The sequence below is a fragment of the Myxozyma melibiosi genome (assembly GCF_037950935.1).
Source record: "Myxozyma melibiosi strain Phaff 52-87 chromosome Unknown BZA70scaffold_2, whole genome shotgun sequence".
Classification (NCBI taxonomy): Eukaryota; Fungi; Ascomycota; class Lipomycetes; order Lipomycetales; family Lipomycetaceae; genus Myxozyma; species Myxozyma melibiosi.
In genome coordinates this window covers 801,073-827,003 of record NW_027042916.1, presented here as the reverse complement: position 1 = coordinate 827,003, position 25,931 = coordinate 801,073, and the positions used below count along the sequence as shown (strand labels likewise).

General features: G+C 57.1%; 14 protein-coding genes across 14 annotated transcripts; 7 read left to right on the top strand and 7 right to left on the bottom strand.

Moving 5' to 3' along the window:
- Positions 1–2,232: 2,232 nt before the first annotated feature.
- BZA70DRAFT_115105 (kinase-like domain-containing protein) lies at positions 2,233–4,110 on the bottom strand. The gene is made up of 4 exons (XM_064909444.1): positions 3,826–4,110; positions 3,510–3,729; positions 3,059–3,440; positions 2,233–2,999 (listed from the first exon to the last, which is right to left on the bottom strand). The coding sequence occupies exons 1-4, from the start codon at positions 3,852–3,854 to the stop codon at positions 2,314–2,316; spliced, it is 1,317 nt and encodes a 438-aa protein (XP_064769836.1). The 5' UTR covers positions 3,855–4,110; the 3' UTR covers positions 2,233–2,313.
- A 45-nt stretch (positions 4,111–4,155) lies between these two features.
- BZA70DRAFT_115129 (Oxysterol-binding protein-domain-containing protein) lies at positions 4,156–7,974 on the top strand. The gene is made up of 2 exons (XM_064909445.1): positions 4,156–4,470; positions 4,558–7,974. The coding sequence occupies exons 1-2, from the start codon at positions 4,367–4,369 to the stop codon at positions 7,631–7,633; spliced, it is 3,180 nt and encodes a 1,059-aa protein (XP_064769835.1). The 5' UTR covers positions 4,156–4,366; the 3' UTR covers positions 7,634–7,974.
- A 340-nt stretch (positions 7,975–8,314) lies between these two features.
- BZA70DRAFT_236177 (CDP-alcohol phosphatidyltransferase-domain-containing protein) lies at positions 8,315–9,078 on the bottom strand (the record flags this gene model as incomplete). The annotated part of the gene is made up of 2 exons (XM_064910369.1): positions 8,315–8,898; positions 8,961–9,078. 2 exons carry the CDS (start codon positions 9,076–9,078, stop codon positions 8,315–8,317), a joined length of 702 nt encoding a protein of 233 aa, XP_064769834.1.
- Positions 9,079–9,548: 470 nt separating this feature from the next.
- On the top strand, positions 9,549–10,379 carry BZA70DRAFT_288254 (aminotransferase class IV-domain-containing protein; the record flags this gene model as incomplete). The annotated part of the gene is made up of 1 exon (XM_064914019.1): positions 9,549–10,379. The coding sequence occupies one exon, from the start codon at positions 9,549–9,551 to the stop codon at positions 10,377–10,379; it is 831 nt and encodes a 276-aa protein (XP_064769833.1).
- Positions 10,380–10,743: 364 nt separating this feature from the next.
- BZA70DRAFT_275099 (uncharacterized protein) lies at positions 10,744–10,976 on the bottom strand. Its single transcript, XM_064912095.1, has one exon. The coding sequence runs from the start codon at positions 10,965–10,967 to the stop codon at positions 10,752–10,754; it is 216 nt and encodes a 71-aa protein (XP_064769832.1). The 5' UTR covers positions 10,968–10,976; the 3' UTR covers positions 10,744–10,751.
- Positions 10,977–11,126: 150 nt separating this feature from the next.
- On the top strand, positions 11,127–13,511 carry BZA70DRAFT_275098 (WD40-repeat-containing domain protein). Its single transcript, XM_064912094.1, has 2 exons — positions 11,127–11,306; positions 11,386–13,511. Exons 1-2 carry the CDS (start codon positions 11,287–11,289, stop codon positions 13,106–13,108), a joined length of 1,743 nt encoding a protein of 580 aa, XP_064769831.1. The 5' UTR covers positions 11,127–11,286; the 3' UTR covers positions 13,109–13,511.
- A 64-nt stretch (positions 13,512–13,575) lies between these two features.
- Positions 13,576–15,084, top strand: BZA70DRAFT_275096 (NADH-cytochrome b5 reductase). The gene is made up of 5 exons (XM_064912093.1): positions 13,576–13,748; positions 13,840–14,025; positions 14,115–14,144; positions 14,207–14,528; positions 14,588–15,084. The coding sequence occupies exons 1-5, from the start codon at positions 13,707–13,709 to the stop codon at positions 14,968–14,970; spliced, it is 963 nt and encodes a 320-aa protein (XP_064769830.1). The 5' UTR covers positions 13,576–13,706; the 3' UTR covers positions 14,971–15,084.
- BZA70DRAFT_275094 (uncharacterized protein) lies at positions 15,085–15,463 on the bottom strand. The gene has a single exon (XM_064912092.1). It carries the CDS (start codon positions 15,379–15,381, stop codon positions 15,160–15,162), a length of 222 nt encoding a protein of 73 aa, XP_064769829.1. The 5' UTR covers positions 15,382–15,463; the 3' UTR covers positions 15,085–15,159.
- Positions 15,464–17,423, top strand: BZA70DRAFT_275092 (Dak1 domain-containing protein). Its single transcript, XM_064912091.1, has 2 exons — positions 15,464–15,637; positions 15,693–17,423. The coding sequence occupies exons 1-2, from the start codon at positions 15,532–15,534 to the stop codon at positions 17,333–17,335; spliced, it is 1,749 nt and encodes a 582-aa protein (XP_064769828.1). The 5' UTR covers positions 15,464–15,531; the 3' UTR covers positions 17,336–17,423.
- A 108-nt stretch (positions 17,424–17,531) lies between these two features.
- BZA70DRAFT_114854 (uncharacterized protein) lies at positions 17,532–19,507 on the bottom strand. Its single transcript, XM_064909443.1, has 2 exons — positions 18,614–19,507; positions 17,532–18,542 (listed from the first exon to the last, which is right to left on the bottom strand). The coding sequence occupies exons 1-2, from the start codon at positions 19,339–19,341 to the stop codon at positions 17,729–17,731; spliced, it is 1,542 nt and encodes a 513-aa protein (XP_064769827.1). The 5' UTR covers positions 19,342–19,507; the 3' UTR covers positions 17,532–17,728.
- BZA70DRAFT_275089 (cytochrome b-c1 complex subunit 10) lies at positions 19,345–20,308 on the bottom strand. The gene is made up of 3 exons (XM_064912090.1): positions 20,217–20,308; positions 20,073–20,139; positions 19,345–20,001 (listed from the first exon to the last, which is right to left on the bottom strand). The coding sequence occupies exons 1-3, from the start codon at positions 20,218–20,220 to the stop codon at positions 19,845–19,847; spliced, it is 228 nt and encodes a 75-aa protein (XP_064769826.1). The 5' UTR covers positions 20,221–20,308; the 3' UTR covers positions 19,345–19,844.
- Positions 20,309–20,883: 575 nt separating this feature from the next.
- BZA70DRAFT_275088 (uncharacterized protein) lies at positions 20,884–22,506 on the top strand (the record flags this gene model as incomplete). The annotated part of the gene is made up of 1 exon (XM_064912089.1): positions 20,884–22,506. A coding segment is annotated over one exon (1,623 nt), but the record flags the coding sequence as incomplete, so codon positions are not given.
- BZA70DRAFT_275087 (uncharacterized protein) lies at positions 22,487–24,079 on the top strand. The gene is made up of 2 exons (XM_064912088.1): positions 22,487–23,658; positions 23,717–24,079. Exons 1-2 carry the CDS (start codon positions 22,600–22,602, stop codon positions 23,840–23,842), a joined length of 1,185 nt encoding a protein of 394 aa, XP_064769824.1. The 5' UTR covers positions 22,487–22,599; the 3' UTR covers positions 23,843–24,079.
- Positions 24,080–25,522, bottom strand: BZA70DRAFT_275085 (uncharacterized protein). The gene has a single exon (XM_064912087.1). It carries the CDS (start codon positions 25,366–25,368, stop codon positions 24,091–24,093), a length of 1,278 nt encoding a protein of 425 aa, XP_064769823.1. The 5' UTR covers positions 25,369–25,522; the 3' UTR covers positions 24,080–24,090.
- Between the last annotated feature and the right edge of the window lie 409 nt (positions 25,523–25,931).

Below are 25,931 nucleotides of genomic sequence, written 5' to 3'. Positions count from 1 at the left end.
TGTTCTGGTCGCCGTTCAGAAGCATCGAGTCCTCGCATCGAATGTCAGCCAGGAACTCAGCCTGAAACTGCTGCTGCTGTTGCTGCTGTTGCTGTTGCTGTTGCTGGTGATGGTTCTCCTGCCATTCGACCACACGGAGCTGCTGCGACGGCATATGATGAAGCTGATGAGTCTGCTCGCCAGAGAAGTCCTCGTGCGATCGCTTGCGCAATTGAGACGAAGACACAGCATGAGAGAGAGCAGGAAAATCGTCGTGCGATCGCTTGCGGAGTTGAGATGTTGACACAGCGTGAGCAAGAGCAGGAGGAGATGGGATAGAATGCGGAGAAGGGTGCGCGGTCGCGAGGATAGGCGAGGGCGAAGTATGCATCTGCTCGTGCTGCTGCTGAGGACGGTGTTGGTTGAGCGAAGTGAACTCCTCGTAGAGCGAGGTAGGGAGTCTGGAGTCGAATGAGCTGGCGAGGATGCTGTGGTCGTTGGCAAAGATGTCCTCGACGGGGCTGCTGTAGACGGGCTCGTGGTCGCTGTGAGGGAAGGTGAGAACATCGTAAGCGTCGCTGGAGAGCTCTGCAAAGTTGCGCGGCACGGAGTCGGTGTTGTAGTTCTGCTTCTCAGACTGTAGCTGCTGCTGTTCTTGCTGATGCTGCTGCTGCTGGAGGAGAAGCTCGACCTCGGGCTGCGTCTCGGCGATGTGGGCAGTGACGCCGTAGGCAGGTTCGTCGAACGCGACGGTGGTAGCCGAGTCGAGAGAAGGCGTGTTTGCCATCGAGTCAATTGCAGCGTAATTCGAAGACGACGAGCGCGCGAGTGCGACTGGCTCGGGGATGATTGCCATTGCGGCAACGATGTCCTCGACGACGACGTGCTGCTGCTGCTGCTGGTTGTGTTGAGAGGGCAGAGCAGGAGCGGGCGACGAAGCTTTTTTGGACTTGTTCGAACTGGAGCCACGTGAGCCGCGAACGGATCTTTGCGAAGAGGAGAGGATTTTCTTTTGCTGTTTCTCGTCGACGAAGGAGGAGAGGTCGGAAGAGTCGTCGTAGAGGCCGGCGGAGGCGTTGGATGCAAAGAGAGGGCCGAAGCGGGAGGCGAAGGAGGTGAAGAACGCCTTGACGTCTTTCCGTCTCTCTTTGGAGTCGAGGGCGTCGCGGGGCATGCAGGCGTGGGAGTTGTAGGAGGCGTAGCCGTCGTTCTGCGAGGATCTGGAGTTTTCGTCGCCGGGGAGGAGGAGGAGGAGATTGGGATCGAGGGAGGTGAGGGAGGCGACGGAGGACGAGGCCGAGGAGGAGGAAGGCGAGGAGGAGAGCGCGGGGGGAGGCGGGGCGAGCGAGGAGCTGTCGGCGACGGAGGCAGCGCGCTTGATGACGGGCGGGCGCTCGGTGGACGAAGGCGAGACGGGGGCGGTGTGGGGTTGCTGCTGCTTGCGGGCGGGTTTCCTGCGCTGGGAGGAGGAGGAGGAGCTGTTGCTGGCGAGACGGGAGCGGATGGCTGCCAGGCGCGAAGGGTGTTCGCGCGGGATGTCGCGCATGATAGGCGCAGCGAGCATAGGAGAGGAGGCGAGGGTGAATGAGAGAAGCACGGAGAGGAGTGCAGAGAGAAGAAGATGAGGAAGAGAGGAAGAAGGTGAAGAGCAGACGAGGCCGAGGAAGACAATTCTTATATCGGCTCCCAATCTGGGGCCTGCGATGCTGGGCTGTCCCGAATAGGAATAAGTCTTTCCTCTTTGGGTAAGCCAGCCACCACGGACCAGCCACCATGACTCTCGGTGCCCGGCAGCCGGCGCAGGGTCTGCTGCTGTTTGTTGTGGTGTTTGTGTGTTGTTATTCCTGTTTTGTTCTGCTCAATTAGCTTATGTATTATTCTACCTTCTCTTCTCTTCTTTCTAATACCACTTTCACCATCTACAGACACCTCCTCGTCCCACAGCACCAGGTCAGTTACTTATCACGTGAATGCTCTACTCATTAAAGTTCTTCCGTGCGGCGCTCGTTGCTGCTCCGAGCCAGCCACCGCTGCTCGCTCGTCCATCACCAAACCTGGCTGGGCTCCTGGCTGGGCTCCTGGCTGGCTGCTCTGTTCTGGTGATCTCTTCCTGTATTATACTGTTATTACCGCGCCGTTGGATATGCTGTTATGCAATCCCTCGCGCTCGTAAATCTCCTTATAAGTCCCGTCCACCACCTCCTTGCTTCCCGTCCCGTTATACTGGCACCCGCACTCCCTCCCTCTCCATCCCTCGCCCAGCCCTCGCCAATCCCACACTGCATACGCATTCGCATACTTGCATCCCTCACTACCACTACACACACAGCACGACTAATGTGTAATCCCGTCCAGCCCAAACTCCAGCTCGCGCTCAAGACTGCCTTCCACCACAGTCGTCTCGCCATCCGCCGTCAGCTGCCCGTCAAGGTCCATCTCCGACGGCCGCGGCACCTCCTCCCGACCAGCCGCCTGCCCGCCAACATCCTGCGTCTGCATCTGCGTCTGCGGTCCGCCCGACGGCGCGGCCCCGGACCGGCCCAGCATCTCCTTCTGCGTCTCCACCGGCTGCCGCACCATCTTCCGGAACTGAATCACCTCGTCCTTGATCATCTCTCTCATCGAATCAATGTCATCCACTGACTCAAACGAAAAGTCAAACGTCGTCGGACACTCCGGCTCGTCCGCCGGATCGTGCCACACCGCCAGGTACGGGTGATTCAGCGCCTCTTCCACCGTAATCCGCTCCGCGGGATCAAACGCCAGCATCTTCTCCAGCAAATCAAGCGCCTGCGGGTTCGCAGACGGAAACAGCTTCGAGAAGGGGACTGGCGCGCGGTACTCTAGACTGCGCACGTAATCCTGTGCTCGCTGTGATCCGATCCGGCATAATGTCTCTTCTGAGGGTGTGCCGAGGTAGCGTAGAATCTGATTGAGCTGGTCAACGTAGTCGTGTCCTTTGAAGAATGGCTTTCCTCCTAGAAGTTCGGCAAGGATACATCCTACCGACCACACGTCGACTACAGAATCGTCAGATTACGTAGAGTAAAACAAAGCAAAAACAAAGAATAAAACCTACTGGCTTTTGTATAGCTCTGGAAAGACAGCATGATCTCTGGCGCTCGGTACCACCGCGTTGCCACATACTCAGTCAAGAACCCCGCGTTTTCCGCCGGATCATTAGAAAACCCGCGCGCGAGGCCAAAATCGCAAATCTTGAGCTCGCAATCCGCATTGACAAGCAAGTTTCCGGGCTTGAGATCGCGGTGGAGAACGTTGGCGGAGTGGATGTATTTCAGGCCGCAGAGGATCTGGTAGATGAAGGACTGGTAGTGCGAATCCGTCAGTGGTTGCTGCGAGCGGATGATCTGGTGCATGTCGCACTCCATCAGCTCTTCGTAGAGGTACACTTCGTTGAAGTTGTTTGTGTCGACGATGTCCATGTCGTAGAGGCAAGTAATCTATTATCAACTGTCAGTCTGGTTCAAAATCTGATCAAACAGAGCCCTGAGCAATGTCTGCACACGCACGTTCTTGTGTCCACGGAAATGAGTCAGAAGCTTGAGCTCGCGCAGAGCCCGCTTGGCCAGGATCTTTTTCGAAAAGATGTTTGTGACTTTCTTGATGGCGACGCCGACCGCCTGCGAGCTCTCGGTATATCGGGCGGCGCAGACCACGCCATACGCGCCCTGGCCCAGCTCCTTTGTGACCTGGAAGCGGCGGTCAATTGTGAAGTCCTGGTTGAGGACACTAGAGGAAGGTTTGTGTTAGTATATCAAGCTGCGGTATGCAAACAGCATCGTGGTCGGCCGTGATCGACGAGCAGAGGGAAGGGGGTGCGGGTACCGGTAGGTGTGGCGCTCTATCTGAATCATCGCCTGTATCTGTGCTTGTCTGTATTGTCTGTGCTGTTCTGTCTGTATCTGCGGTCAAACACAGTCTATCTCAGCTGATAAGTCTCTAAAAGCGCTGATATCCTCTTACTATCTCGCTGTTGTCGTCGTGAACTGAGCGTGCCAGCGGCGGTCGCTGACTGCAGCTGAGCCTGAGCCCTAACCACAACCGAGTGGGGCGAGCAAACAAGGATTTCTGTTCAAAGCGCTGGATAAATAAACAACCTCCTCTGATCTGCGTCGCGGCCTTGTTTATCAGTCTGCGCCCCGGTCCTTCTTCACGAACTCGTCTCTATTCGCTCTCCAGTTCTGGGCTGCCGGACGTCAATTCGCTCTGGAGCCGCTTCCTGCCGTCTGCCTCGCGAACCCTGCGCTGGATCACCGCGGTTTCCTCTCTCGCTTAGCGTACTTTGTCCAATAATACCGCAAACCCGCCTTCTCGCTCTCGCTCTCCTACTCCTCCTCTATCTTTAATCTGCTCGTCTCTCCCCGCAATGGAGACCCTCGAGATCCACTCGAAGGACTTCGTCGTCAAATGGATCTCCGTTCCAGACAACGGCTCCGTCAGATGGCAGATCCGGCCTAACAAGAAGTCAATGTATGCCCGATGCGTCCCCCTCCTCCTTCTCGCTCTTTCTCCTATCAGCCTATCTCCTCTCTAACACCTCCTCTTCTCTCGCTCTAGCAACTTTGGCATCTTCCGCCGTCTTCCCGGTGCCTCCGATTCAACCACCGCCCTCGCCCCCAACGCCGGCTCTAATCCCGCCGCTGCCGCTGCTGCTGCAGGCCGCACGCGTTCGTCCTCCTCCGTCACCGTTATCTCCCCCACCGGCACCACCCACGGCACCGCGCCAGCAGGAACCCTTCATGAGCGACTGCGCAACTCGGGCCTCACTCCCGTCTACTGGCACGGCAAGTGCCATGCCCACAGCATCCTCAAGGGCTCCTATCACGTCCCCAAGAACTCTGGTGGCATGTTTGCTTTCGTCTTTGACAACACCTTCTCCAAGACGCTCTCCAAAACCGTCCAGTTCGCCCACTCGATCGAGTCGCAGGATGCAACGTACTCCGAAGGCATGACCGCAACCACTACAATGGCTGCCCCCAAGCGACGACGCAGCACCGCGCATCACCCATCCACCAAGGGCAACCGCAACAGCGTCCTCGCATCCCAATCACAGCCCTCGCCGCCGGTACCTCCCACCATCCTCCACACCCACTCCGACAACTCCGTTCCTAACCTCGCTACCCAGCGCGCGGTCTCGGCCTCCTCGTCAACCCTCGTGCCCCAGACCGGCGTCGACGACCGCTTCCACTCCGGCATCCTGCTCAAGAAGCGCCGCAAGAAACTCCAGGGCTACGCAAAGCGCTACTTCACCCTCGACTGCGACTCGGGCATGCTCTCGTACTACCACGACGCATCCTCCTCGCTCCTGCGCGGCTCCATCCCGCTCGCGATCGCCGCCGTCGCCGTCAAGCCGATGACGCGCGAGATCTTTATCGACTCGGGCGCTGAGATTTTTAATCTGCGCGCGCAGACGCAGCATGACTTTGTGTCGTGGAAAGATGCGCTCGAGCGGGCGCGCACGCGCGCACTTGTGACTACGACGTCGGCCAGTTCAGCGATCGCGGGCTCGCCGACCGAGTCCGGGAAGTTGTCACCTATTACTTCGGCTGGAACTCAGCTTCTTTCGCCGCCGTCGCCGGGGACGGTCATGTTGACCGACAAGGAGTGGGCGCGGCTCGAGGAGATTGGGGATAAGATCAATGCTGCGCTCAAGCTTACCCGTGAAATGGGTGGAGAACCGTCGTCGCCTTCGGGCCATCCGAATCACCATAGTCATATTCCTAATCCTCTCCACCACTCGCTTCACCACAATCACCACAGTAATTCGCACAACAACAGCAACAGCAACAGCCATAACGGCGCTAAAGTTTCGCCGCAGCCGCAGGCGCACCGGGAGGACTACTTTGCGCTCGATGCGATGGTCGAGCAGCTGCACAATACATCAGTTGCGCCGCAGACATCAGCAACGACCCCCGGCGGAACGACGACTACGTCTTCGAGGAAGTTCTGGAAGAAGCGGTCGTCGACAAAGGACAGTTCGAACAATGCCGTCACGCCGGGCGGGGGCGATACTGCTGCGGCACACCACCACCATCATCAGCAACATCACAACAAAGATGTTGCTATCGAAGTGCTGCAGAACCTGCTCACGACCGCAAACGAAGACTTTGTAGCGATCATGAACGCGCCGCGGAGACGCTCCTTCTCTGGCTTCCGCATGCCGAACCTGAGCAGCGTGCGCCGCGGCTCGCTCGACGTGGCGTCGATATACTCAGACTCTGAGTTCTTTGATGCCGAAGAAGGGCCCGCGATTGTGGTCATCGCCGACAACGACGAGCCGGTGGAGGACATTGTCGTTGTCTCGGACGAGGAAGAAGAGGAGGAGACCGCGCGGTCGAGTTCGTCGTCGCGTCGGCGCTCGTCATCGTCCTCCTCGTCGTCGGTGGACGCCGACCACCGGCTTGCCGCGCTCTCGCCATCGACGTCAGCCGCGGGCGCGACGCGGGACCTTTCCCCGCTTCCGATCGAGAAGCACATCGAGCGGCGGCACACGGTGCCCGCGAACTCGGTACTCCCGCCGAGTTTGATTCAGTTTGTGCGCAAGAACGTGGGTAAGGATCTGTCGACGATCGCGATGCCTGTGACTGCGAACGAGCCGCTGTCGGCGCTGCAGCGGTACGCGGAGGCGATGGAGTACAGTTCGTTGATTGACGCGGCTGCGGCGGCGAAGGTGGACTCGGGGGAGCAGATGATGTACATTGCCGCGTTTGCAATCTCGAATCTGTCAAATATGCGATGCAACACGCGCGCGCTGCGGAAGCCGTTCAATCCGCTTATGAACGAGACGTTTGAGATGGTGCGCGAAGACCGCGGGATCCGGTTCATCGCGGAGAAGATCTCGCACCGCCCCCCGATCTTTGCGACGTTTGCCGAGACGCCAAAGTGGACGTACTCGTACTGTCCGCAGCCGGCGCAGAAGTTTTGGGGAAAGAGCGCGGAGCTGATTTCGGAGGGCCCGATCACGATCAGTGTGTTGACGACCGAGGACGGGGCCGAGCGGACAATCACGTACTCGTACGCGATGCCGACGACGTATTTGCGGAATATCCTCGCGGGGGAGAAATACGTCGAGCCGTCTGGTCAGATGCATATCTCGTCGTCGTCCGGGCACAAGGCGTCGATTGAATTCAAGTCAAAGTCGATGTTCTCAGGTCAAAAGTCGGACGAGGTGTTTGTGAAGATCTTTGGGCCGCAGAATAAGCCGTTGCCGGAGGTCGCGATCAGCGGGAAATGGACGACGAGCCTTACGCGGACATCCGACGGGAAATGCGTGTGGTCGGTGGGTAACTTACTTCCCGAACCACGACTACGTTACGGCATGCCTGAATTCTGCGCGGAGCTGAACGACATCACCGAGATTGAGCGCGAGAAGATGGCGCCGACGGACAGTCGGCTGCGGCCGGACCAGCGGCTGCTGGAGACGGGCCAGATCGAGCAGGCGGAGGAGGTGAAGAAGAAGCTCGAGGACAGCCAGCGCGAGCGGCGGAAGCAGGGCAAGATTCCCGCGGAGGGGGTCGCGAGTCTGTGGTTTACGAAGGCCGAGAATGGGGTGTGGATTCCGATTCAGGGAGCGGGCGGGTATTGGGAGCAGAGACGGGTTGGGGACTGGGAAAAGTGTCCGCCGCTTTGGTGATGTGCATTTTATGGTTAGAGTAGAGCTGTGTAAATAGTGTCTTTTTATTTTTTTTGTCAGATTGATGACGTTTTGGACTTGCCTCTAGAAGAAGGTGAGAGTGTGAATAAAACCAGACTATTATAGAGAGATTTAGACGATAAAAGATATTCTCTTGATTCAGGGTTTATTTATTAGTTCAAATTATCGACACACTTCTTTTCAGATATTAACAGCATAATCAGCAACACATATGAACAACAACAACAACAACAATAAAACACGAATGAGCACGACGTATAAACTGGGAAAAAGCAGTGATAAGAAAACAGTATGAGAGATTATTAGTGACTTTGAAGTAGGAGGGATTAAGACAAGTTATAGAAGAAGATATAATGCTTAGCACAAACGATTAGTGAAAAATATGGAAGAAAGAAGTTATTAAAAAGATAAAGATTCCAAACTCCTAAATCAAATTGAGATCAAAAGCCATCGAATCAAAAGATGAAGGACGGGAGATGTAAAAAAAGACTCGTATGAACATGCGGTCTCTTTCTTTAGTTTCGTGACTCGTAGCAGGATTTTTCTTTTAGATATTGAGCAGGCATTCTTCTCAGTCATATACACACAGATCTGGTTCTAGATGGATGGAGATGCAAGGCACCAGGGGTGTTCAGTTGGCGACTCAGTCGGTGGATTGGATCATTTTGTCTTTGGCGACTCTGCGTCCTGAATAGCCTTGTTTCGCTCCTCGACGTCGCGCTCGGCAAGGATGCTGGCGGCGTTGACGAGCTGGATGACGTTGATGACCTGCTTGAGGAGCCAGAGCGGGAAGGTGAATGCGCCAAGGAAGGTGACGTAGGAGAGCGGTACGCCGCGGTAGTAGCCGAGGTGGGGCGGGGTCTTGAGGGGGAAGGAGTAGAGGTAGAGGGCGACGAAGAAGAGCTCGTTGGCGGCGCAGACGATGAAGAGGACGTTTGAGTTTGTGTAGTAGAGACTGAGGATCCAGCCGCGGTCCTTGGAGACCTTTTTATGGGACTGCACGCCGGAGGAGAGCATTGCGTACATGTGCATGTAGTGCGAGGCGAGGTCGAGGGAGATGAGGCATTGGTAGAAGATCGACCAGGACGGGTAGCGCGCGGAGAGGAAGCAGATTAGGCAGGAGGTGGTGCAGCGGTCGGTGACCATGTCGAGGATCGCGCCGAAGCGGGTGGATTGGTTGAAGCGGCGGGCGGCCATGCCGTCGAAGGCGTCGAGGAGGCAGGAGATGGAGTAGAGCCAGGTGCCTGGAGACAATCAGAATTGAGTGGGGAATGAGGAGTGAGCAGTAAGAAGAGAGCAAACATACAGGCCTTGGGATGGTAGGCCATGAAGCCCAGCGAGGCGAGGGCGAGGATAACACGGCTGTAGCCGATCAGGTTCGGGATGAAGAGAAAGACATCCCGGGTGGTGACGAGTTTAGCCATTGGAGAAGTGAGTTCAGATAGAGAAAGCGGATCTCTGTTGAAGGGAACCGAGCCAATTGACGAGAAACAAGAGAAGAGAAGAAGAGAAGGCAGCGGGTGAGGAGAATAACAAACTTGTTTCTTGAAACCCGGAGCGGAAGTGCGCCGCGGTGAAGGTGCGCGGGCGGTGAAGGTGTTGTGGTGTAACTGCAGCGGCGGAGTGTGCATATCGCGGTTTATCGGCCCCGGGGCTCTTGTTCGCCGTTGGTGTGTTGAGAACCTGAGCAAGAGGTAGGTGTGTTGCTGTCTGTGTTGAGATGTGTGGGTTCGTGGACTGCAATTGAGGTCTGCTTGTTGATATCAACGAATGCAGCGATATCCAGACATCCATCTAGTTGAGGTACAGACATGACTAATAATTCTCCACCAACTCTTAGTTCAAATATCGTCCTCCAACCCACATCTTTCTACGCAAGAACTGCACAAAGACAATGGCTAGCCACACCAGCCCAGACTTTGGCGTAATCTCGGCCGTGCGATACGACCCTTCCCTCGTGTCCCCGGCCATCGTCGACGAAGCCCAGTTCGCCGCCTGCAAAGCCTCTCTCGACCCGACCCCGTTCTTCCTCTTCCCGCGACACATCGCCCGGCTGAACGCGTCCTACAAATACTTCTGGCCCGAGGAGGCTGCTGCTGCAGTCGCCAAAGACGGGACAGTGATCAGCGCGGAGGCGTTGCTGGCCGCGCTGTACTCTGCGGTCAAGGACCCGAAGAAAGTCTGGCGGATCCGACCGTTTGTGTACCGCGACCGGACGATCAAGGTCGAGTCTAACGAGGTAGGTCCGCGGGCGGATCTCTTCTCGGGTCTGAAAGCGGATACGAAGCCGGAGGACGCGGACTCGTGGACGATATACATCGACACGGAGGCCACGCCGCAGTCGTCAATCACGATGTTCAAGACCTCGAACCGGGACCCGTACACTGCCGCGCGGGAGCGCGTGCTGCCGCCAAACTACCCGGTCAGCGGCACTACGGTCGAGGTGCTGGTGTACAACGAGCAGCAGCAGATCACGGAGGGCAGTCTGACGAACGTTGCGTTCTGGCGCGGCGGCGAGTGGGTTACGCCGTCGAGTAACGAGATAGGCGGGTTGCGCGGGGCGGTGAAGGCCGAGCTGCTCGAGCGGGGCCTGATTCGCGAGATGAAGAGCGACGAGGCGGTGGGTGTTGAGAGCGTGAAGGAGGGCGAGAAGGTGCTGCTGATGAACGGGGTGCAGGGATGCACGTGTGGATATGTCAGACTGGGCGGTTATAGAGAGGATTAGATGCGATGTGAATAGCAGCGGTATCTGGATGCTCGAATTGGTACCCTAAACCCATGCATCTTGAAACCTTAACCCATGCCGCTGTGTGAGCCGTGCGGGAGGCTGGGAGAGCTACGAGAGAGCGAGGAGAGATGTAGAGAGAGGAGGTGTAGGGATGGGCGAGAGGAGGAGAGGGGGTGAAAACAGAGAGAGGAAGGTGAGGAGAGGAAGGTGAAGAGTGGCGGATAGCGGAAGTGCACGTGAAAGGGTCTGTCGGGCACTGAGCAACAGCAACAGCAACAGCAACAGCAACAGCAACAAGCAGCCGAGGAGAGAATGAAGCAGAGTGGAGCAGAGTAGAGACTACAACTATAGCAGACTGCAGCTTAACTACTACCAAACAGAGCTGATCAGAGCAGAGATGATGTGCTTGAACACGCGACGGTGGCACTGATGTGCGTAGCGTGAGCGGTGGCATTTGATGCGGCGGTATGATGTCACCGATGGGATGGGGAGAGCAGATGCAGCGCGGCAGCACAAGTAGAATAGAAGTAGGAGTAGGAGTAGAAGTAGCATTAGCAGAAGCAGAAATAGTATTAGCAGAAGCATCCTAACTACTAGAATTATCAGAAGTAGTAGAAGAGAATAGCAGCTCTATAGACAGAAGCACCAACCCCTCATCAACGTCAGCAGATGGGCAGTGAAACCTTAACCCTAAAACAGCAGCGTCGGGAGATCAGAGCCTCGTCTCAGTCGACGCTGGTTTGCCTCCGTCTCTGGTTTGGATTCTGCGCAGCTGTGTACTTGCAGACGTATTTGTTGATATAAGAAGGCAATAAGTTGGTTTTTGGCTTGTTGTTATTGTCTTGTTCTCTTGCTGTGTTCTCGGGGCTGGCTATTTCTCATCTAGCTTGTGTATACTCCACCGATGACTATCGAGATTAAAGGGTATCCTCCATTCTCTATATCCTCTCTCTATCCTCTCTCTATCCTCTCTCTATCCGCTCTCTAACTCTCCTCACTCTAGAAGCACCTCGCGGAGCACCTCCTCCTTCGTCGACACCCGCTCCTTTGTCGCCTACCTCGCCCGTGTAACCGTCAAGCACTGGCAACTCCGCGACCTGGTCTGCAAGACCTCGACACCGCACGAAGTCATCTACGTCTCTGACCACTTTGTCAAGACCCTCGATCTCAGCAACGGCCGCCGCGGGAGATGCGCAGAGTTTACATTCGATCCGCAGTGCATCGCCTCCGCGCACGGCATCGTCGCCGCCGGCGGCGTCATGCGCGGCCAGCTCGGGATCACGTACCGGACTACTCCTGCCTCTGGCGCCACCGCGCCCGCGCCGGTCTACTTCTTTGAACTGGGCGGGTACATCAACAACTCGATCACGATCTTCCGTCGCCCGGGCGCGCCGCAGGGCACCGCGTCCGCGCTGGTGTGCAACAACGACCACACGCTGCGGATCCTCGACATTGCCGACGCGCGCCACTCGGTCGTCGACGCGGTGCAGATGCCGGTCCCGCTCAACCACGCCAGTATATCGCCGGACCAGAAGACGATCGTGGCCTGTGGCGACTCGGCCCATGTGTTTGTGTTTCATCCCGAGGAAGGCCTGCGGGCTGCGCGGGTGCCGGATGATTTGGACGAGACCGCGCGGGTGGATTTGGCAGGCGACGAGAGCGAGGAGTATAGCGGACACAAGCGATGGAAGCCGTCGGCGACGCTAGGTACTTCTTCCGACGCAGGCTTCTCGACCGCGTTCTCGCCGTCCGGTGTTTTGTTTGCTGTCGCCTCGCAGGACGGCGTCGCGAGCGTGTACGATTCCCGCCAGCTGTCAAACAGTTCGAGCGCAAAGCCGTCGTCGTCGTCACCTCCTCCCGCGAGCAGCAGCGCGAGCAGCAGCCAGCGGCGACGGAACAGCCAGCGACCGCTCAAGTACATTGAATCCACGCGGCCGCTCGAGAGCTCGGGCGCGTTCCGGTCTCTGAAGTTTTCGAGCGGGACGGAGGACTTGCTTTTGATTGCGGAGCAGACGGGAAGAGTGCATGTGGTCGATACGAGACGGCTGGAGTATAAGCAGGTGCTGAATATTCCCGTCACGAGACGGTCTGGGTCCGGGTCTGGCCCTGAGCCATCGTCGTCTTCGTCGTCGCGGAGGCGATCACGATCCGAGTCTGCGGACGAGGTGTCGGAGATTGAGCGCCAGGGATTCCGGCAGTCTACGTCGATCTGGGGCGGTGGGTCCCGAGCGAGCGGGAGTACGGTTAATAGAAGCCCGTTCGGGCCGTCGTGGACGTTTACAAATACGCGGATGCCGCATCTGTCGTCGTCGTCTTCTTCTTCTTCGTCGTCGTCATCACGGGCGTGGACTGGTAGAGAGGAGACGCGGGATAGGTACCAGTTTGAGGATGAGGATGGATACTACGACGACGAGGATACGGGGTACAACTACTGTGCGACTGACGGGGCGTATGAGAGCGGGAGCGACAGTGCGCTGGAGGAAAGCACGAGCAGCACGTCGCTGCGGAGTTACTTCCGGTACACGTGGGCGCGACCGCTTGTGAGCAGCACGGGCGGGAGCAGCGGGAGCAGTGGCGGGGGAATCAGACGGGAGAAGGATATCTCAGGGCTGGCGTGGAGCGAGGATGATGGGGGGTCGATTATAGTTGGGTGGGACGGGGGGATAGGAAAGTGGACGATTGATAGCCGAGGACGGCGGGTGTTTCCCTCGTATATCATGCGCTGATGTTGCTATTGCAGAGTCGCTGATATTGAAGAGGATGAGAGTCTGGGAGGAGTATATGGAAGGCGTAATTGTGTGTGTTTATTGTGACTGGATTTGTGGATTATTGTTTTGAGATTATGGAATTGCTATCTCTTATCGGACGGGTGATGTACAGAAGTGAATTTGAAAAGTATGTACGGATTAGAGGATCGATAGAGCAATTGATGAGATACGATATAGAAAAGAGAAGTAGTTGAGAAGTAGTAGGTGAGAAGAGAGGATGACATCACAATCAGCCAATAAAGTTGCAGGGAGATCAGATTCCGGGGAGGATGATGGAGGAGTTGGCGGCGAGCAGAGCAGATGGGGTGAGGAGTGGATTGTAGTAGTAATAGTGAATCAATTGAGTATATTCTACTATAATTGCACAATTATTGTCTTTATATATCGACAAATACACAACATCCACGCACCCGTCGACAGATCAACGATAAAGCAGCCGGAAGAAAACCCTACCTGCACTCTACCTTCCCGAGCTTCCGCCTCCTCCTCCTCCTCCTCCTCTTCTCTTCTCTTCTTCTACTCTCCTTCTCTACTCTCAGTCCTCAATTAATCAGAAATGGCCTCGTTCCTCCGCTCGACCGGGTCTTCTGCGCTCAAAGTGCGTATTCTCCCCATGTGGTCTGCTGGTTATCTGTTTGTAGCAGGGTAATCAGGAACTTTGCTTGCTAATCCTCAATTTGCTCATCCAGTCCGCTTCCCGCCTCTACTCGACCTCCGCCTCTGCATCCGCGCTCCGTCGTCCGTCGTCTTCTGCAATTGCTCTTTCTAGCGCTGCTGTTATTGCCGGCACTGCCTCGTATTATTTCTACTCGTCCATGGCTGCGCCGATCTCTGCCTCGTCGCCGGTGTTTACCGGCGAGTTTGTCGATTTGACGGTGTGTCGATCATTCATCAATCTCAATCATCAATCAATTGAGAATAATCAATTGAGAGGAATCAATTGCTAATGTTTTATTATCTGTAGCTCACTGATATCAAGAAGGTTACTGATAGCGTATGTATTGATACTTCTCTACCCATCACGCTCTCATTTATCATCATCACTAACCCCCGCAGACCAGCATCTTCACCTTCTCCTTCGACGACAAGGACGCCGTGTCCGGTCTCGTCACCGCCTCTGCTCTGCTGGTCAAGTACGTGACTGCGAAAGGCAACAACGTCATTCGTCCGTACACGCCCATCTCCGACACCGAGCAGAAGGGATCGCTTGATTTGCTCGTGAAGGAGTACCCCGAGGGCAAGGCCTCGAAGCACATCCACCAGCTCAAGCCCGGCGATAAGCTCGCGATGAAGGGACCGATTGTCAAGTATGCCTGGTCGGCGAACAAGCACCCTGAGATTGTGCTTATTGGCGGTGGTACCGGCATCACTCCTCTTTGTATGTGTTTGTTTCTATAGTGTGTGTATTGCTCTGCTAACACGTTGTTTACTCTACAGACCAGCTCCTGCACGAGATCAGCAAGAACCCCGAGGACAAGACCAAGGTGACCCTGGTCCAGTGCTACGTGACCGAGAACGAGATCTTGCTGAAGGACCGCATCGACGCGATCGTCGCCTCGCGCCCTGAGCAGTTCAAGGTGGTGTACTCGCTCGACAAGCCTTCCGAGTCGTGGACCGGTCTTTCGGGCTACCTCACCAAGGAGTCTGTTGGTCCCTACCTTCCCTCGCCCACGGCCGACAACGTCAAGATCTTTGTCTGCGGCCCGCCTCCGATGTACAACGCCGTCTCGGGCGCGAAGGTCTCTGCTAGTGATCAGGGAGAGGTCGGTGGAATCCTGAAGGATCTCGGATTCACGAAGGAGCAGGTGTTTAAGTTCTAGATGATATGCTAGATGCTCTAGATACCTCAGTCTGCACCCTCGCGGAATAAAACGTAGCAGAACTGCACTGCACTGCGACTATAAAAATATTCTCTTTTGATTATAAATGCAATCACTGATTCTAAAACTACTGCATTCCAAGAGTAAAAGACCGCGCTCAGACTGTTCTCTTCTCTTCTCTTCTCTCAGTCAGCAGCGGGGATAAAGTATCACCGGGGCGCTGCATATGCCCCGCGCCAATTCCCGAGACGCGACGGCATCCGAACCACGAATAGCAAAGAAAAGAAGGAGAAATAAGCAGATATCTGCTTGAATAACAGGCATTTTAACTGACGATAAGAGAAAACCAGAAGGAGCAAAACACAGCAGAGAAGAGCAGAGCGGGATGAACCCATTCTGCCGCGGGATCATCCCACGGCCGCTCGGAGCCACCTTCGATAGCCGACTCTGCTTCCCCACAAAATCGACCCCGATCCGCCTTCTTCTTCTTCCTCCTCTTCTCCTCCTCCTCTGTACCTCTTCTTCTCATCATCATCATCAGTCCTCCTCTATTCAGCAAAGATGTCTACAAAACACTTTGTCACCGACATCGACAAGCTCGTCGTCGATTGTCTCGAGTCGCTCGTTCTTACCAACCCTGATCTGCTCTACTACAAGAACGACAAAGGTACTCTCCTCCTCCCTTCCCCACCTCTCCACCACTCCTTCTCTAACACACCCAGTCATCGTCAAAAAATCCTACGACCCCGCAAAGAACGTCGCAGTCATCTCCGGCGGCGGCGCAGGCCACGAACCCGCCCACGCCGCCTTCGTAGGCGAAGGCATGCTCACCGCCGCCGCCTCGGGCTGGATCTTTGCCTCCCCCTCCGTCGCGCAGATCGTGCGCGCCGTCAACGCCGTCGCGGGTCCCAAGGGCGTCCTCCTCATCATCAAAAACTACACCGGCGACATCTTCCACTTCTCGCTCGCGGCAGAGAAAGCGCGCAGCAAGGGTATCCCCGCCGAGGTTGTCGTCGTGGGCGACGACGTCGCCGTCGGCAGGGCAAAGTCCGGTAAGGTCGGCCGTCGCGGACTGGCCGGCACCGTGCTCGTGCATAAAGTCGCGGGCGCGGTCTCGAGCGACGCGAGCGCCTCGCTCGCGGACGTCGTCGCGGCCGCGAACGAGGTCGCAAACAACCTCGTCACCGTCGGCGTCTCGCTCAACCATGTGCACATTCCCGGCCGCAAGATCGAGGCGGAAAACATCATGGCCGAGGACGAGGCCGAGCTTGGACTCGGGATCCATAACGAGAAGGGAATCCTGCGTCTGAAGCCGATTCCGCCCTTGCCTGATCTCGTGGGTTCGATGCTCGAGCAGCTCACGAGCTCGACCGACGCTGATCGCTCGTACGTCGATTTCTCTGACGCCGAGAACGTCGTCTTGCTCGTCAACAACCTCGGCGGTCTCTCCCCTCTCGAGCTCGGCGCTATCACGACCGAAGTCATCCACCAGCTCGACGGCCTCAACCTGCGTCCTACCCGCGTCTTCTCGGGCACTTACATGACCTCGCTCGACGGCCCGGGCTTCAGCATCACCCTGCTCAAGGCAAAGAACTCGCTCCTGCCCCTCCTCGACGCGCCTACAAAGGCCACAAACTTCACCCCGGGCACCGTACTCACGCCCAAATCCGAGGTCTCCTCGCGCATTATCGTCGAGTCCGCCGCGGCCACGCACGCACCCGCCGTCGACGCAAAGCCAAAGCCCACGATCCTCGAGCCGGCAGCGTTCGCCGCCGTCGCGGCGGCGGCCTGCAAGAAAGCCATTGCGGCCGAACCGCTCATCACGCAGTACGACACCGTCGTCGGCGACGGCGACTGCGGCTACACGCTCAAGCGCGCAAGCGAGGCCGTGCTCGACTTTGTCACCGCCACGAAATCGCTACCGGCCACCGTCGACGTCCTCGTCGATCTCGCCGAGACGGTCGAGAATAACATGGACGGCACTTCAGGCGCTATCTTCTCAATCTTCCTGCACGCGCTCGCGACGGCTGCTAGTTCGGCTACGGGTCTGCTCGACGCGAGTTCGTGGGGCGTGGCGGCCGCGGACGCGCTCAAGTCGTTGTACGCTGCTACGCCTGCGCGGCCGGGCGACCGCACGCTTGTTGATGCGCTCGCGCCGTTCGTCGAGACGCTCGCGAGCACGAAGGATGTAGCTGCTGCTGCTAAAGCCGCGCGCGCGGGCGCGGAGGGGACGAAGGGGATGAACGCGAGCTTGGGACGCGCGGTGTACGTTGACGCGGCGGGGTATGATCGGGTGCCTGATCCTGGTGCGGTTGGGATTGCGGAGTTGATGGAGGGACTTGCTGCTGGTGTGAGTGCTTTGTAGAGAGAGATGTGTGTGATACGCTGATTTTTTTTGAGTAAAGTGAGATACATAGAGTTGTAAAATGAAGAACTGAAATAAGTAGAAACCAAGTACGCCCCAAGGCCCAAAAAACACAAGATACACTAGATACACTAGATAAACACACTAGAGAACACTAGATAGCAATAGACACGGGAGAAAGAGCAGGATGATGTAATATGATATGATAAGAAGCAAAACCAAGATGAGAGTAGGTGTAAGAGAGGAGATCTAGGAGGAGGGAGAAATGCAAATGAGGAAAACAGGAAAGAACCGAGGAAACCCAGGAAATGGAACGAGAACGAGAAGCAAAAGATGTGGAAACACGCAAACTGATTTTTGATGAGATAAAAACGAGATGTAGAGAAGAACGAATCACGAGAAACTCCGGATAGGCGCCGGAGCATACGACCGCGCTCGCGAGGCAAGTTCGGGGTCGTCGGCGTCCTCGTTTTCGACCTCGTGCACGACGTACATTGTGGAGGAGAAGCTGGACGCGCGTCTGGCGGCGGAGGCGGCGGGCGAGGAGGATGATGCGGAGGAGTTTTTGGCGAAGGAGAGGTGGTGGCGGTGGGAGTAGGAGAGCGGGGGGGTGAGTTGTGAGGATTGGGTTGCGGGGAGGGTTGGTTGGAGATGTGGGGGGAGCTGCTGCTGCTGCTGCTGCTGTTGTTGTAGTTGTTGGAGTTGTATTTGCTGCTGTTGTAGTTGCTGCTGTTCGTGTGGCGCGCGGAAGCCGAAGGACAGTCGTGGTCTGCGCCGTGAGGAAGCGCGGGAATCAAGCACGAGGGGCTGTCGTCTGGCGGAGGAAGCGGGCGGGATCGAGTGCAGAGAGTACGAGAACGTGCCGGTGGCAGGGTCGTAGTCCTCTCCCGTAGTGAGCTCGATGAGCCGGCGCTTGAAGCGGGACCAGAAGGAGGTAGGTCCTAAAGTCGGGGTGAGCACGCGGAGAGCGGCTGAAGGAGGGGTGTGGTATGCGGTTGTGGTGGTGAGGGTTGCGTGGGCGGAGTCGAAGGAGGACGAGCGCGCGGAGCGGAAGGAGGAGAAGGGGTTGGAGGCCATGGTGAAGGTCGTGGAAGGGTGGTGCTGGCGCAGGATGGAGGAGAGGGCTTCGAAGGAGGAGATGGCGCGTTTGCGGTAGGTGATGGCGGAGTTGATGAACATGGAGATGGTGCCGGAGATCCAGAAGCAGCTGGAGCGATGCTGTTAGTGACTCAGAAGATACAAAACATATATAGAGACATATATAGAGAGAAAACATACGCATCAAGGGCGCAGGAGACGACGATGAGGTTGACGAGTCTGCATGCGGTTTCGTAGGACGAGCAGAGCGCGAGATCTTTGCAGACCTGCTGGGGATTCTCGATCGAGCAGCTTGTCGAGATGCCGCCGGTGAGGGACATCACGTAGACAAAGAGAACGGACCAGAAGAGGGCCATCACGATCTGGCCGACGACAAAGATGAGCGGCCAGCGCTCGCCGGAGACGGCTACATCGATCTCGATCGTGGCTGGTAGCTGCTGCTGCTGCTGCTGCTGCTGATGCTGCTGCTGGAGTTGGTGTTGGGGTAGATCAGCAGGGTCGTGGTCTACAGAGTCGCGGATGCGGGTCTCGCTCTCGATGCGACGGAGGAGGAGGTCAGCCTGCTCCTCGAGTTCTTCGGCGGTGGACTCGTCGAGGTCTTTGACGGGCCCCGCGCCAGCACGGTGGAACTTGACGAGGACGGTGACGACGGAGAGGAGGACGATGAGGGTGGTGAGAGTTGAGGAGACGACGAGCACGCGGTAGGACTGGGAGACGGGAGCGCCGGAGTTGTGCTGGCGGACGAGGAAGATGAAGTAGGCGACGACGCAGAGGGGGATGAGGGCGAAGACGGCCTGGAGGAAGGCAAAGACAAAGAAGGAGAGACACCACGAGGGATAGCCGGCGGTCTGCCTGCGGAGGGAGCCGATGGCCGGGATGGCCAGTGGCAGACCGGAGAGCTCTGGCATGTGAGCGGCGGTGGAGGTGGAGGTGGTGAAGAGGGTGAGGAGGGAGGAGGGAAGGAAGAGGAAGAGGAGGAGGAGGAGGAGGAGAGGCACCGGGCACACGCGTCGTGCGGCACAGCTCGAAGAATGAGGACGAGAGAATACAATGGACTGAGGTGAGAGGAGGAGGAAGATACTGTGGACAGTGTGTTATTGTGGAGATGTATTTAATAAAGAGTTACTGGATTAATAGTGGATACAGACTACGATATAAGATATAAGATGCGAATGCGGTTGAAATGTGATAAATGCATCAACATCCGCATTCGTCGTCTTTGATCACAATATCCCCAACTCTTCATCAGAATGCTGATCCTCTCATATTTTACTATCAAACTTGAGCTTACTATCTTATTTTAACCGTATTCTTTCGACCATATTCACATTGACGAGCCTAAATGCAACAGGCCACATCTATCCACCATCTCCTTCTTCTTCTTCTTCATACTCCTCACCACTCGCGCTGCTTAGAACGGCGAGTCAGCAGGATCAACCGGACGGACCCAGTAGTTGCCGAGAACGGGGATCTTGGAAAGAATGTCGTTGCGCACACGCGGGATGGGCTCGAGGAGGAAGAGAGCTCCGGCGCCGGCGGCGGCGCCCCAGAAGCCGAGGATGGGGGTCCTGGGTTGTGTTAGTTGCTCTTGATCTCTTCTTCTGTTGAGTGTTCTATTTGTATTTAAAGAAGGACATACCATCTGATGAGGGTGCTGGGAGGGAATCCCAGGATGGTGGGGGTGGGCTTGAGAGTGATGCGCATAGCTGGTAGAGAAGTTAGCACCCGCAACCAGCAACCAGCAAACATAAACAGACAAAAGAAAAGCAGAAGAACAACATACCCATTGTTACTGAATATCAAACACTTCTTTCTTCAAACAAGCAAAAGCAGAACCGAAAAGAGTCGCAGAGCTCGAAAAGAAGTCGAAAAGGCGGCCGACGAACAAACTCGCGACGGACTCTGTGGCCCGGCGCTCGTCCTATTTCGCCCGTCCTGATTGGCTGGTAGGGGGACTGCAGTTCTTGTGCTTTTGCGTGCTTCTGATGTGGTTTATTTTAGTGTAGATGTGTTGTCGAGTGTTGATAATCTGTGTTTATGTATCTTTTTTGGTGAATTGGCGGCGGTGGGGTATTCCGGGTATTGCATCGAGATATTCAATGTATTTCCTAAACAGGAAATAATCACCCTCTTCTCTTCTTTCTCTCCATATTCCTCCGCAATCCTCCAATCCTCCCTCAATCTCCTCACACAACCTCTCTTAATAACCCACATTATCCCTCCTTTCCTCCTCCCTCACCCCCTTCATCCACACACATCCAACATACCTCATTACATAACCCATCACTAAGTCTGTCGTCACCTGCTCGGCCTCCGACCTCACCTCGTCAGCTCTCGTCTTCTTCCACCATCCCCGGTTCTTCTTCACCATCCACTGCTCCTCGCCGGCCGCCTGCTTCTCTTCCTCTTCTTCTCTTTCTCTTCATCTCCTCTGCTACCGCCCCCAAATCATGGGCCAAGCGGCCTCGCTCTCGACTGGTCAGAGTGCGTCGGCCTCCTCATCGGCCTCTCCCTCTGATACTCCCCAGCAGCTCCGCCAGCACAACCAGCAGGACCCGCTCTTCTACGCGCCCGATCAGTCAGACAGCGACCAGGAGCCCGACCATCTCCAGCTTTTCCAGCACGAGCCCCGTCTCCCGCCCCGCGTCCACCACTCGTCCATCCACCACCACAACCACAACCTCCATCTCAACCGGACCCAGTCCCCCCGTCGCTCCCGGCGCATCTCCCGCCATCTCTCAAGCCTCGGCCTGCTCCAGTCCTCGCACTCAACCGCGACGTCCTCTTCTACAGCCGCATACTCCTCCTTCGAGCCCTATGCGCGTCCCCCGCCCTCCCAGCAGCAGCAGCAGCAGCAGCAGCAACCCCAGCAGCAGCGCCAACCGCACGCGACAAGCTCCGCGGTAGACGCTCTCGGCAGCACGCGCTACCTGCGTCGTCGCAGCACGCGCGATCTCTCATCCACGACCACCGCGTCCTCTGCAGTCTCGTCGGCCGCATCCGAGCACGACACCACCCCTGCCGCTGCTGCTGCGCAACCCGCATCGTCTTCGTCGCCGTCATCGTTGGGATACCTGCGCATGCGTGACACCTTCCGCCGGCTCTCACGAATGCGAAGCTCTTTCTCCGGTGGCTCCGCCGCGTCCTCGTTCACCGACCGATCCAGCCAGACCCGAGACGATCCCTCGCATGCTCAGACCACCATCACCCACACCGACGACGACGACGAAGACGACTCGACATCCTCGCTTCTCCCTGAACCAGCCTACCTCCGTCGCCGCCCGCGTCCTTCGACCGCAACCACGACCGCGACCGTCTCTGGCTCGGGATTCTCTCCCCTGTCAGTCTTTCCCTCGTCGTCCTCCTCCGCCTCCGCGCGCGGCGCGCCGCCCCCTCGGCCGCCGATCCCAAGCTTGCCTCCGAGAAGAATACTCCGGTCAAACGCAGATTCCCACTCCAACTGGATGAACAGCGACACCGACGCCACGCGCAGCACCGGCACAAGCACCAGCACGAGCACAAATACCACCGCCGGCGGCGCTGCGTCCGCGGACGACGATCAGGCGGCTATGCTCTCGCGCCTGCTCTCCATCGCCGCCGCAGCCACCGCAGCCAGTCTTATCGGCGGCAGCGGGACCGGGTCGCGAAGCCGGCGCTCGCGGCGGTCTGCGCGCAGCGGACTGGGTTCGTTGTTTGATCACGACGACGCGGAGGACGCGCGTAGTTTGAGCGGCGAAGACGACGACGAGGACGAGGACGAGGACGACGATGAATTTGACGAGGAACAGTACGGGGATTACGAGGATTACGAGGAGGACCTAGATGGTCCGTCCAGCTCCAGACGCAGCAGACGAAGCAGCAACACCAACAATCGCAACACGTCCACCACAACCAACGACGACGGCATCGATCTCTCCAGCGGCATCAGACTAGGCGACGCGACCTCCGGCGCGGGCGGCACCGTCGACGGCACTTTTGACGGCTTCCTTCGTGCGCTGCAGAACGGTCGTCTGGCGGCTGAACTGCGCAACGAAGCAAACCGCAGCAGTAACAACAACAACAACAGCAGCAGCAGCAACAGCAACAGCAACAGCACCGACAGCGCGCGAGCAGGCGACGGCGGAAGTGCCGCGGACGGGACGCCTGCGCCGCTAAACTTCTTCCGCATGTTCAGGTTCGGATCGGGGACGTCGGCTGCGAATGGAAATAGCGCCGGTGGCGAGGACGGGCCGCGAATGGTGCCGGTAATCATCGTCGGTATTCGGTCTGTGAATTCAAATTCGGGCGCTGGCGGCTCTGCTGCTGCTGGTGCAGGTGGAGCGGCCGCGGCTACGGCTACTACTGCTGCTACTACTGCTACCGCCACGGGAGCAACTGCAGGAAACGGAGCACAGACTGCGTCCGACGGCGCGAGATCGTTCCTCGACAGCCTGCCTCTATCGCTAGGAAGCAACGCGGCCTTCGGCGCAAGTCGCAGCAGCACGGGGCCCAGCAGCACGAGCGCGCCGGTGGGCAACGGCAGTGGTCGGCGACGCCGGCGATCAGAAGACAGTCTTGACATTGCCGGGCGGGCGGAGAGTGCCACGCGGCAGCGACGGGGAAGCTCGATGCTGTTTGATGACAATGATACGATTTTAAGATTGAGCGATGAGGAAGATGGCGAAGGGGATGATGGGGACGTTATGATTGGCGACGCGGAGCGGGTGAGAAGAGCGCATGAGGCGCTGTACGCTGGGCCGCAGGAGGACGAGGAAGAGGATGAAGACAGCTCGAGGTTTTCCTTGTTCCCGCGCAGCGGTCGAGATCGCAGCAGTAACGCAAGCAATCTCCGCCGCCGCGGCGGGCATGGCAGACGACACTCGCCCTCTGCTGCTGCTGCTGCTGGCACCGGTGCTGCTTCAGAAGGCGGGAGCACAGTGCGCTCGTGGATCATCTACGTGCTAGGCGGGCAGTACCCCGAGAACCACCCGATCCTAACTACGCCGTCGCTGTTCACGGACTCGCCGACGTACGAGGATATGATGCTGCTGTCGAGCTACATCGGGCCTGCGAAGCCGCCTGTTGCGAGCCGCGAGTCGGTCGAGGAGGCAGGCGGGATCGTGGTCGCGGGCGAGGAGTTGGATGGCGAGCGGTGCTTGGTTTGTCTTTCGGATTTCGTGAGGGGAGAGAGGTGTCGCAAGTTGAACGAGTGTGGGCATTTGTTCCATCAGTCTTGTATTGATGAGGTGTGTTGATCCTGTTTCTTTGTGATTACTTTTGAACTAGCTAACATTTCTCCTGCAGTGGCTTACCACGGGCCGTAACTCATGCCCTCTATGCCGCGCCGTCGGCGTCGCAGAGTCAAAAGACGCTCCCTCATCCGCCTCAGGTTCTGCATCCGAAGACCGTCCATCAGTGCTATCAGCCTAATTCCCAAACGGCATAATGTAATCCCACATTTTTATTTCTCACTAATCCGACACGGTGTGTCTTTTTTGATTATATCGTTTTAATCAGCGTTAGTTTTCTCGTTTGCAGTTTGTTTTGTATTCTTTTTTGCATGGCGCGGAGCATGGGGGCGATATATACCCTCCCTCTACTTAGTAGTTCTATACATTCAAGCTCAATTATCACGTTTTTATGAATAAATATCTTTTTACAATGCAAGAGCAGTATAATCAATAAACCAACCCCGAGCTCTCAGGAAAGGTATTTATAACCTCCTTCAAATCCCTCACGACGTCGGCGATCGTCCACCGCTGCTCGGCTGCAGCATCAGCATCAGTGGATCTGTTGAACGCCGCCCGGATCTGCTCGTCGCTGTCGACAGACACGGCCGAGTTCTCTGAAAGCCTGTAGACTGACGACGCGCTCCGCTCCGCGTACGGCGTGATGTAAATCCTCTGCTCGCTTCCGCCCTCGCGCCCGTCGACGAAATTATTATCATCCAACCTCTCCAGCCTAAAATAATCAAGCCACAAACCCGCCTTAATATGTCCTCCCGTCTCCTTAACCTCGACCAAGATCGTGCGCCACCCCGCCCGCAGCTCGGGAACGCGCGAACTCGGGATCTCAAACACCGGAAGCTCGACCTCGCACCACCCGCCGTCGAGCGTGAGCGCTTTGACAATCTCGTCCCCGAGCTGGACCTGCTGCGCCAGCACGCGCTCCGGGCGGCCTTTGTCGTCGGGCGCGCGCTCGTCGTCGTCGACTTTGATTGAGAAGTCGACGGTCGCGAGACCGAGCGAGCGTTGGAGACGCATGCCCCAGACGGCGCGGTAGCGCCCGGGCGCGACGCGCATGCTGCGGAAGAGGTGCAGCCAGAATACGGACTTGAGGTTTAGTGTTGATCCGAACGCGGACTCGGGCGAGGGCATGACTTGCCAGTATCGGGGCTCGCGCCAGATCAGACCCCAACCAGGCGCAGCGCAGAAGAAGCGCCATTGGATCGCCATCGCGGCGTATATTGCGCGGAACGGGTAGACGACCGCGGGAGGAGACGCAGCGGCGTTCCGGGCGCGGAGTTCGTCTGCGTAGACGAGGCCGCGGGATTTGAAGTCGGCGAGGATTTTTGCGCGCCAGAGGTCTTGGTCTGCGACGACGGCGTGCAGGTGGCGGCAGGTGAGCTCGAGGGCGAAGATGTCGCGGATCGAGAGGTATTCTGCGACTTGGATGAAGATCTCGGGCGGCAGCCTTGTGAGTTGCGGGGGGCCGGTGTATGCGGGTTCTGTCATTGTTGATGTCGAGCGGATCGAGAGGGAGGGGGAGGAGGAGGGTGACGGTTGCGGTTTGCGATATGATTTGAGCACAGCGGATTTCTGAAACCGGCCAACTACTATGAAAGCCAGAGCAGTAATCGGAAGAGCAAGGTAGCCCAAGAAACTGTAGAGCGCGACGAAGGCGAGCGGGGGAAGAAGTCGACCGACAGTTCGTCCTATATCCTCCAGACGCGACATATATCAACCAACAGCGACTGAACGACTTTTCTGGAGCACACGGCTGTTGCTGCAGTAATCCTTTTCTTTAATCTCCTCTCAATTGTCAATAAACAGATCAACAGATTGAAGCACCAGCAACAATAGATGCTCACTTTTGCTGCACCTTCGAGAACGTCCACGACCTGCTCCTCCCCCGCCGTTGGGAGTTGGATGTGGCTCTTTATCACGTGATTCACTCAAAGAGGGAAAACCTTCGAGTCCAAAAGGTCAGCGAGGTTGTTGATTGACGGAGAAGCAGACGCCAGCACGCATTTGCAGCTAAAGAAGGGATTCGAAGGACGGAGACGGAGAAGTGAATTAAGAAATAGAGAATATTGTGCTGTGTTGAGCGCGGAATTGATAATAGGATCGGGAGGTGCAGACTTTCACACACCGTCGCGTCGGAAGCCAGAGACGAGAGAGAGAGAGAGAGAGAGAGAGAGAGAGAGAGCTGGTCTACTGCTTGTTTACACACGGCAACTATGTCTGCGCGATTCAATCCCGCTGTGCCGTCATTCCACCCGTCTGCCGCGGATCTCAAG

Coding starts and splice junctions, on each gene's coding strand:
- BZA70DRAFT_115105 (XM_064909444.1), bottom strand. CDS start 3,854: ATGATTCAGATAGAGCGCCACACCTACCG. Junction 3,441..3,509: donor ATTTCCGTGGACACAAGAAC/GTGCGTGTGCAG, acceptor AGTTGATAATAG/ATTACTTGCCTCTACGACAT. Junction 3,000..3,058: donor CCAGAGCTATACAAAAGCCA/GTAGGTTTTATT, acceptor ACGATTCTGTAG/TCGACGTGTGGTCGGTAGGA.
- BZA70DRAFT_115129 (XM_064909445.1), top strand. CDS start 4,367: ATGGAGACCCTCGAGATCCACTCGAAGGACTTCGTCGTCAAATGGATC. Junction 4,471..4,557: donor CGGCCTAACAAGAAGTCAAT/GTATGCCCGATG, acceptor CTCTCGCTCTAG/CAACTTTGGCATCTTCCGCC.
- BZA70DRAFT_275099 (XM_064912095.1), bottom strand. CDS start 10,967: ATGCTTCTGCTAATACTATTTCTGCTTCTGCTAATGCTACTTCTACTC.
- BZA70DRAFT_275098 (XM_064912094.1), top strand. CDS start 11,287: ATGACTATCGAGATTAAAGG. Junction 11,307..11,385: donor ATGACTATCGAGATTAAAGG/GTATCCTCCATT, acceptor TCCTCACTCTAG/AAGCACCTCGCGGAGCACCT.
- BZA70DRAFT_275096 (XM_064912093.1), top strand. CDS start 13,707: ATGGCCTCGTTCCTCCGCTCGACCGGGTCTTCTGCGCTCAAA. Junction 13,749..13,839: donor CCGGGTCTTCTGCGCTCAAA/GTGCGTATTCTC, acceptor TTGCTCATCCAG/TCCGCTTCCCGCCTCTACTC. Junction 14,145..14,206: donor TCAAGAAGGTTACTGATAGC/GTATGTATTGAT, acceptor TAACCCCCGCAG/ACCAGCATCTTCACCTTCTC.
- BZA70DRAFT_275094 (XM_064912092.1), bottom strand. CDS start 15,381: ATGATCCCGCGGCAGAATGGGTTCATCCCGCTCTGCTCTTCTCTGCTG.
- BZA70DRAFT_275092 (XM_064912091.1), top strand. CDS start 15,532: ATGTCTACAAAACACTTTGTCACCGACATCGACAAGCTCGTCGTCGAT. Junction 15,638..15,692: donor CTACTACAAGAACGACAAAG/GTACTCTCCTCC, acceptor TAACACACCCAG/TCATCGTCAAAAAATCCTAC.
- BZA70DRAFT_114854 (XM_064909443.1), bottom strand. CDS start 19,341: ATGCCAGAGCTCTCCGGTCTGCCACTGGCCATCCCGGCCATCGGCTCC. Junction 18,543..18,613: donor GTCTCCTGCGCCCTTGATGC/GTATGTTTTCTC, acceptor GCATCGCTCCAG/CTGCTTCTGGATCTCCGGCA.
- BZA70DRAFT_275089 (XM_064912090.1), bottom strand. Junction 20,002..20,072: donor CCCAGCACCCTCATCAGATG/GTATGTCCTTCT, acceptor AACACAACCCAG/GACCCCCATCCTCGGCTTCT.
- BZA70DRAFT_275087 (XM_064912088.1), top strand. CDS start 22,600: ATGTTCAGGTTCGGATCGGGGACGTCGGCTGCGAATGGAAATAGCGCC. Junction 23,659..23,716: donor ATCAGTCTTGTATTGATGAG/GTGTGTTGATCC, acceptor TTTCTCCTGCAG/TGGCTTACCACGGGCCGTAA.
- BZA70DRAFT_275085 (XM_064912087.1), bottom strand. CDS start 25,368: ATGTCGCGTCTGGAGGATATAGGACGAACTGTCGGTCGACTTCTTCCC.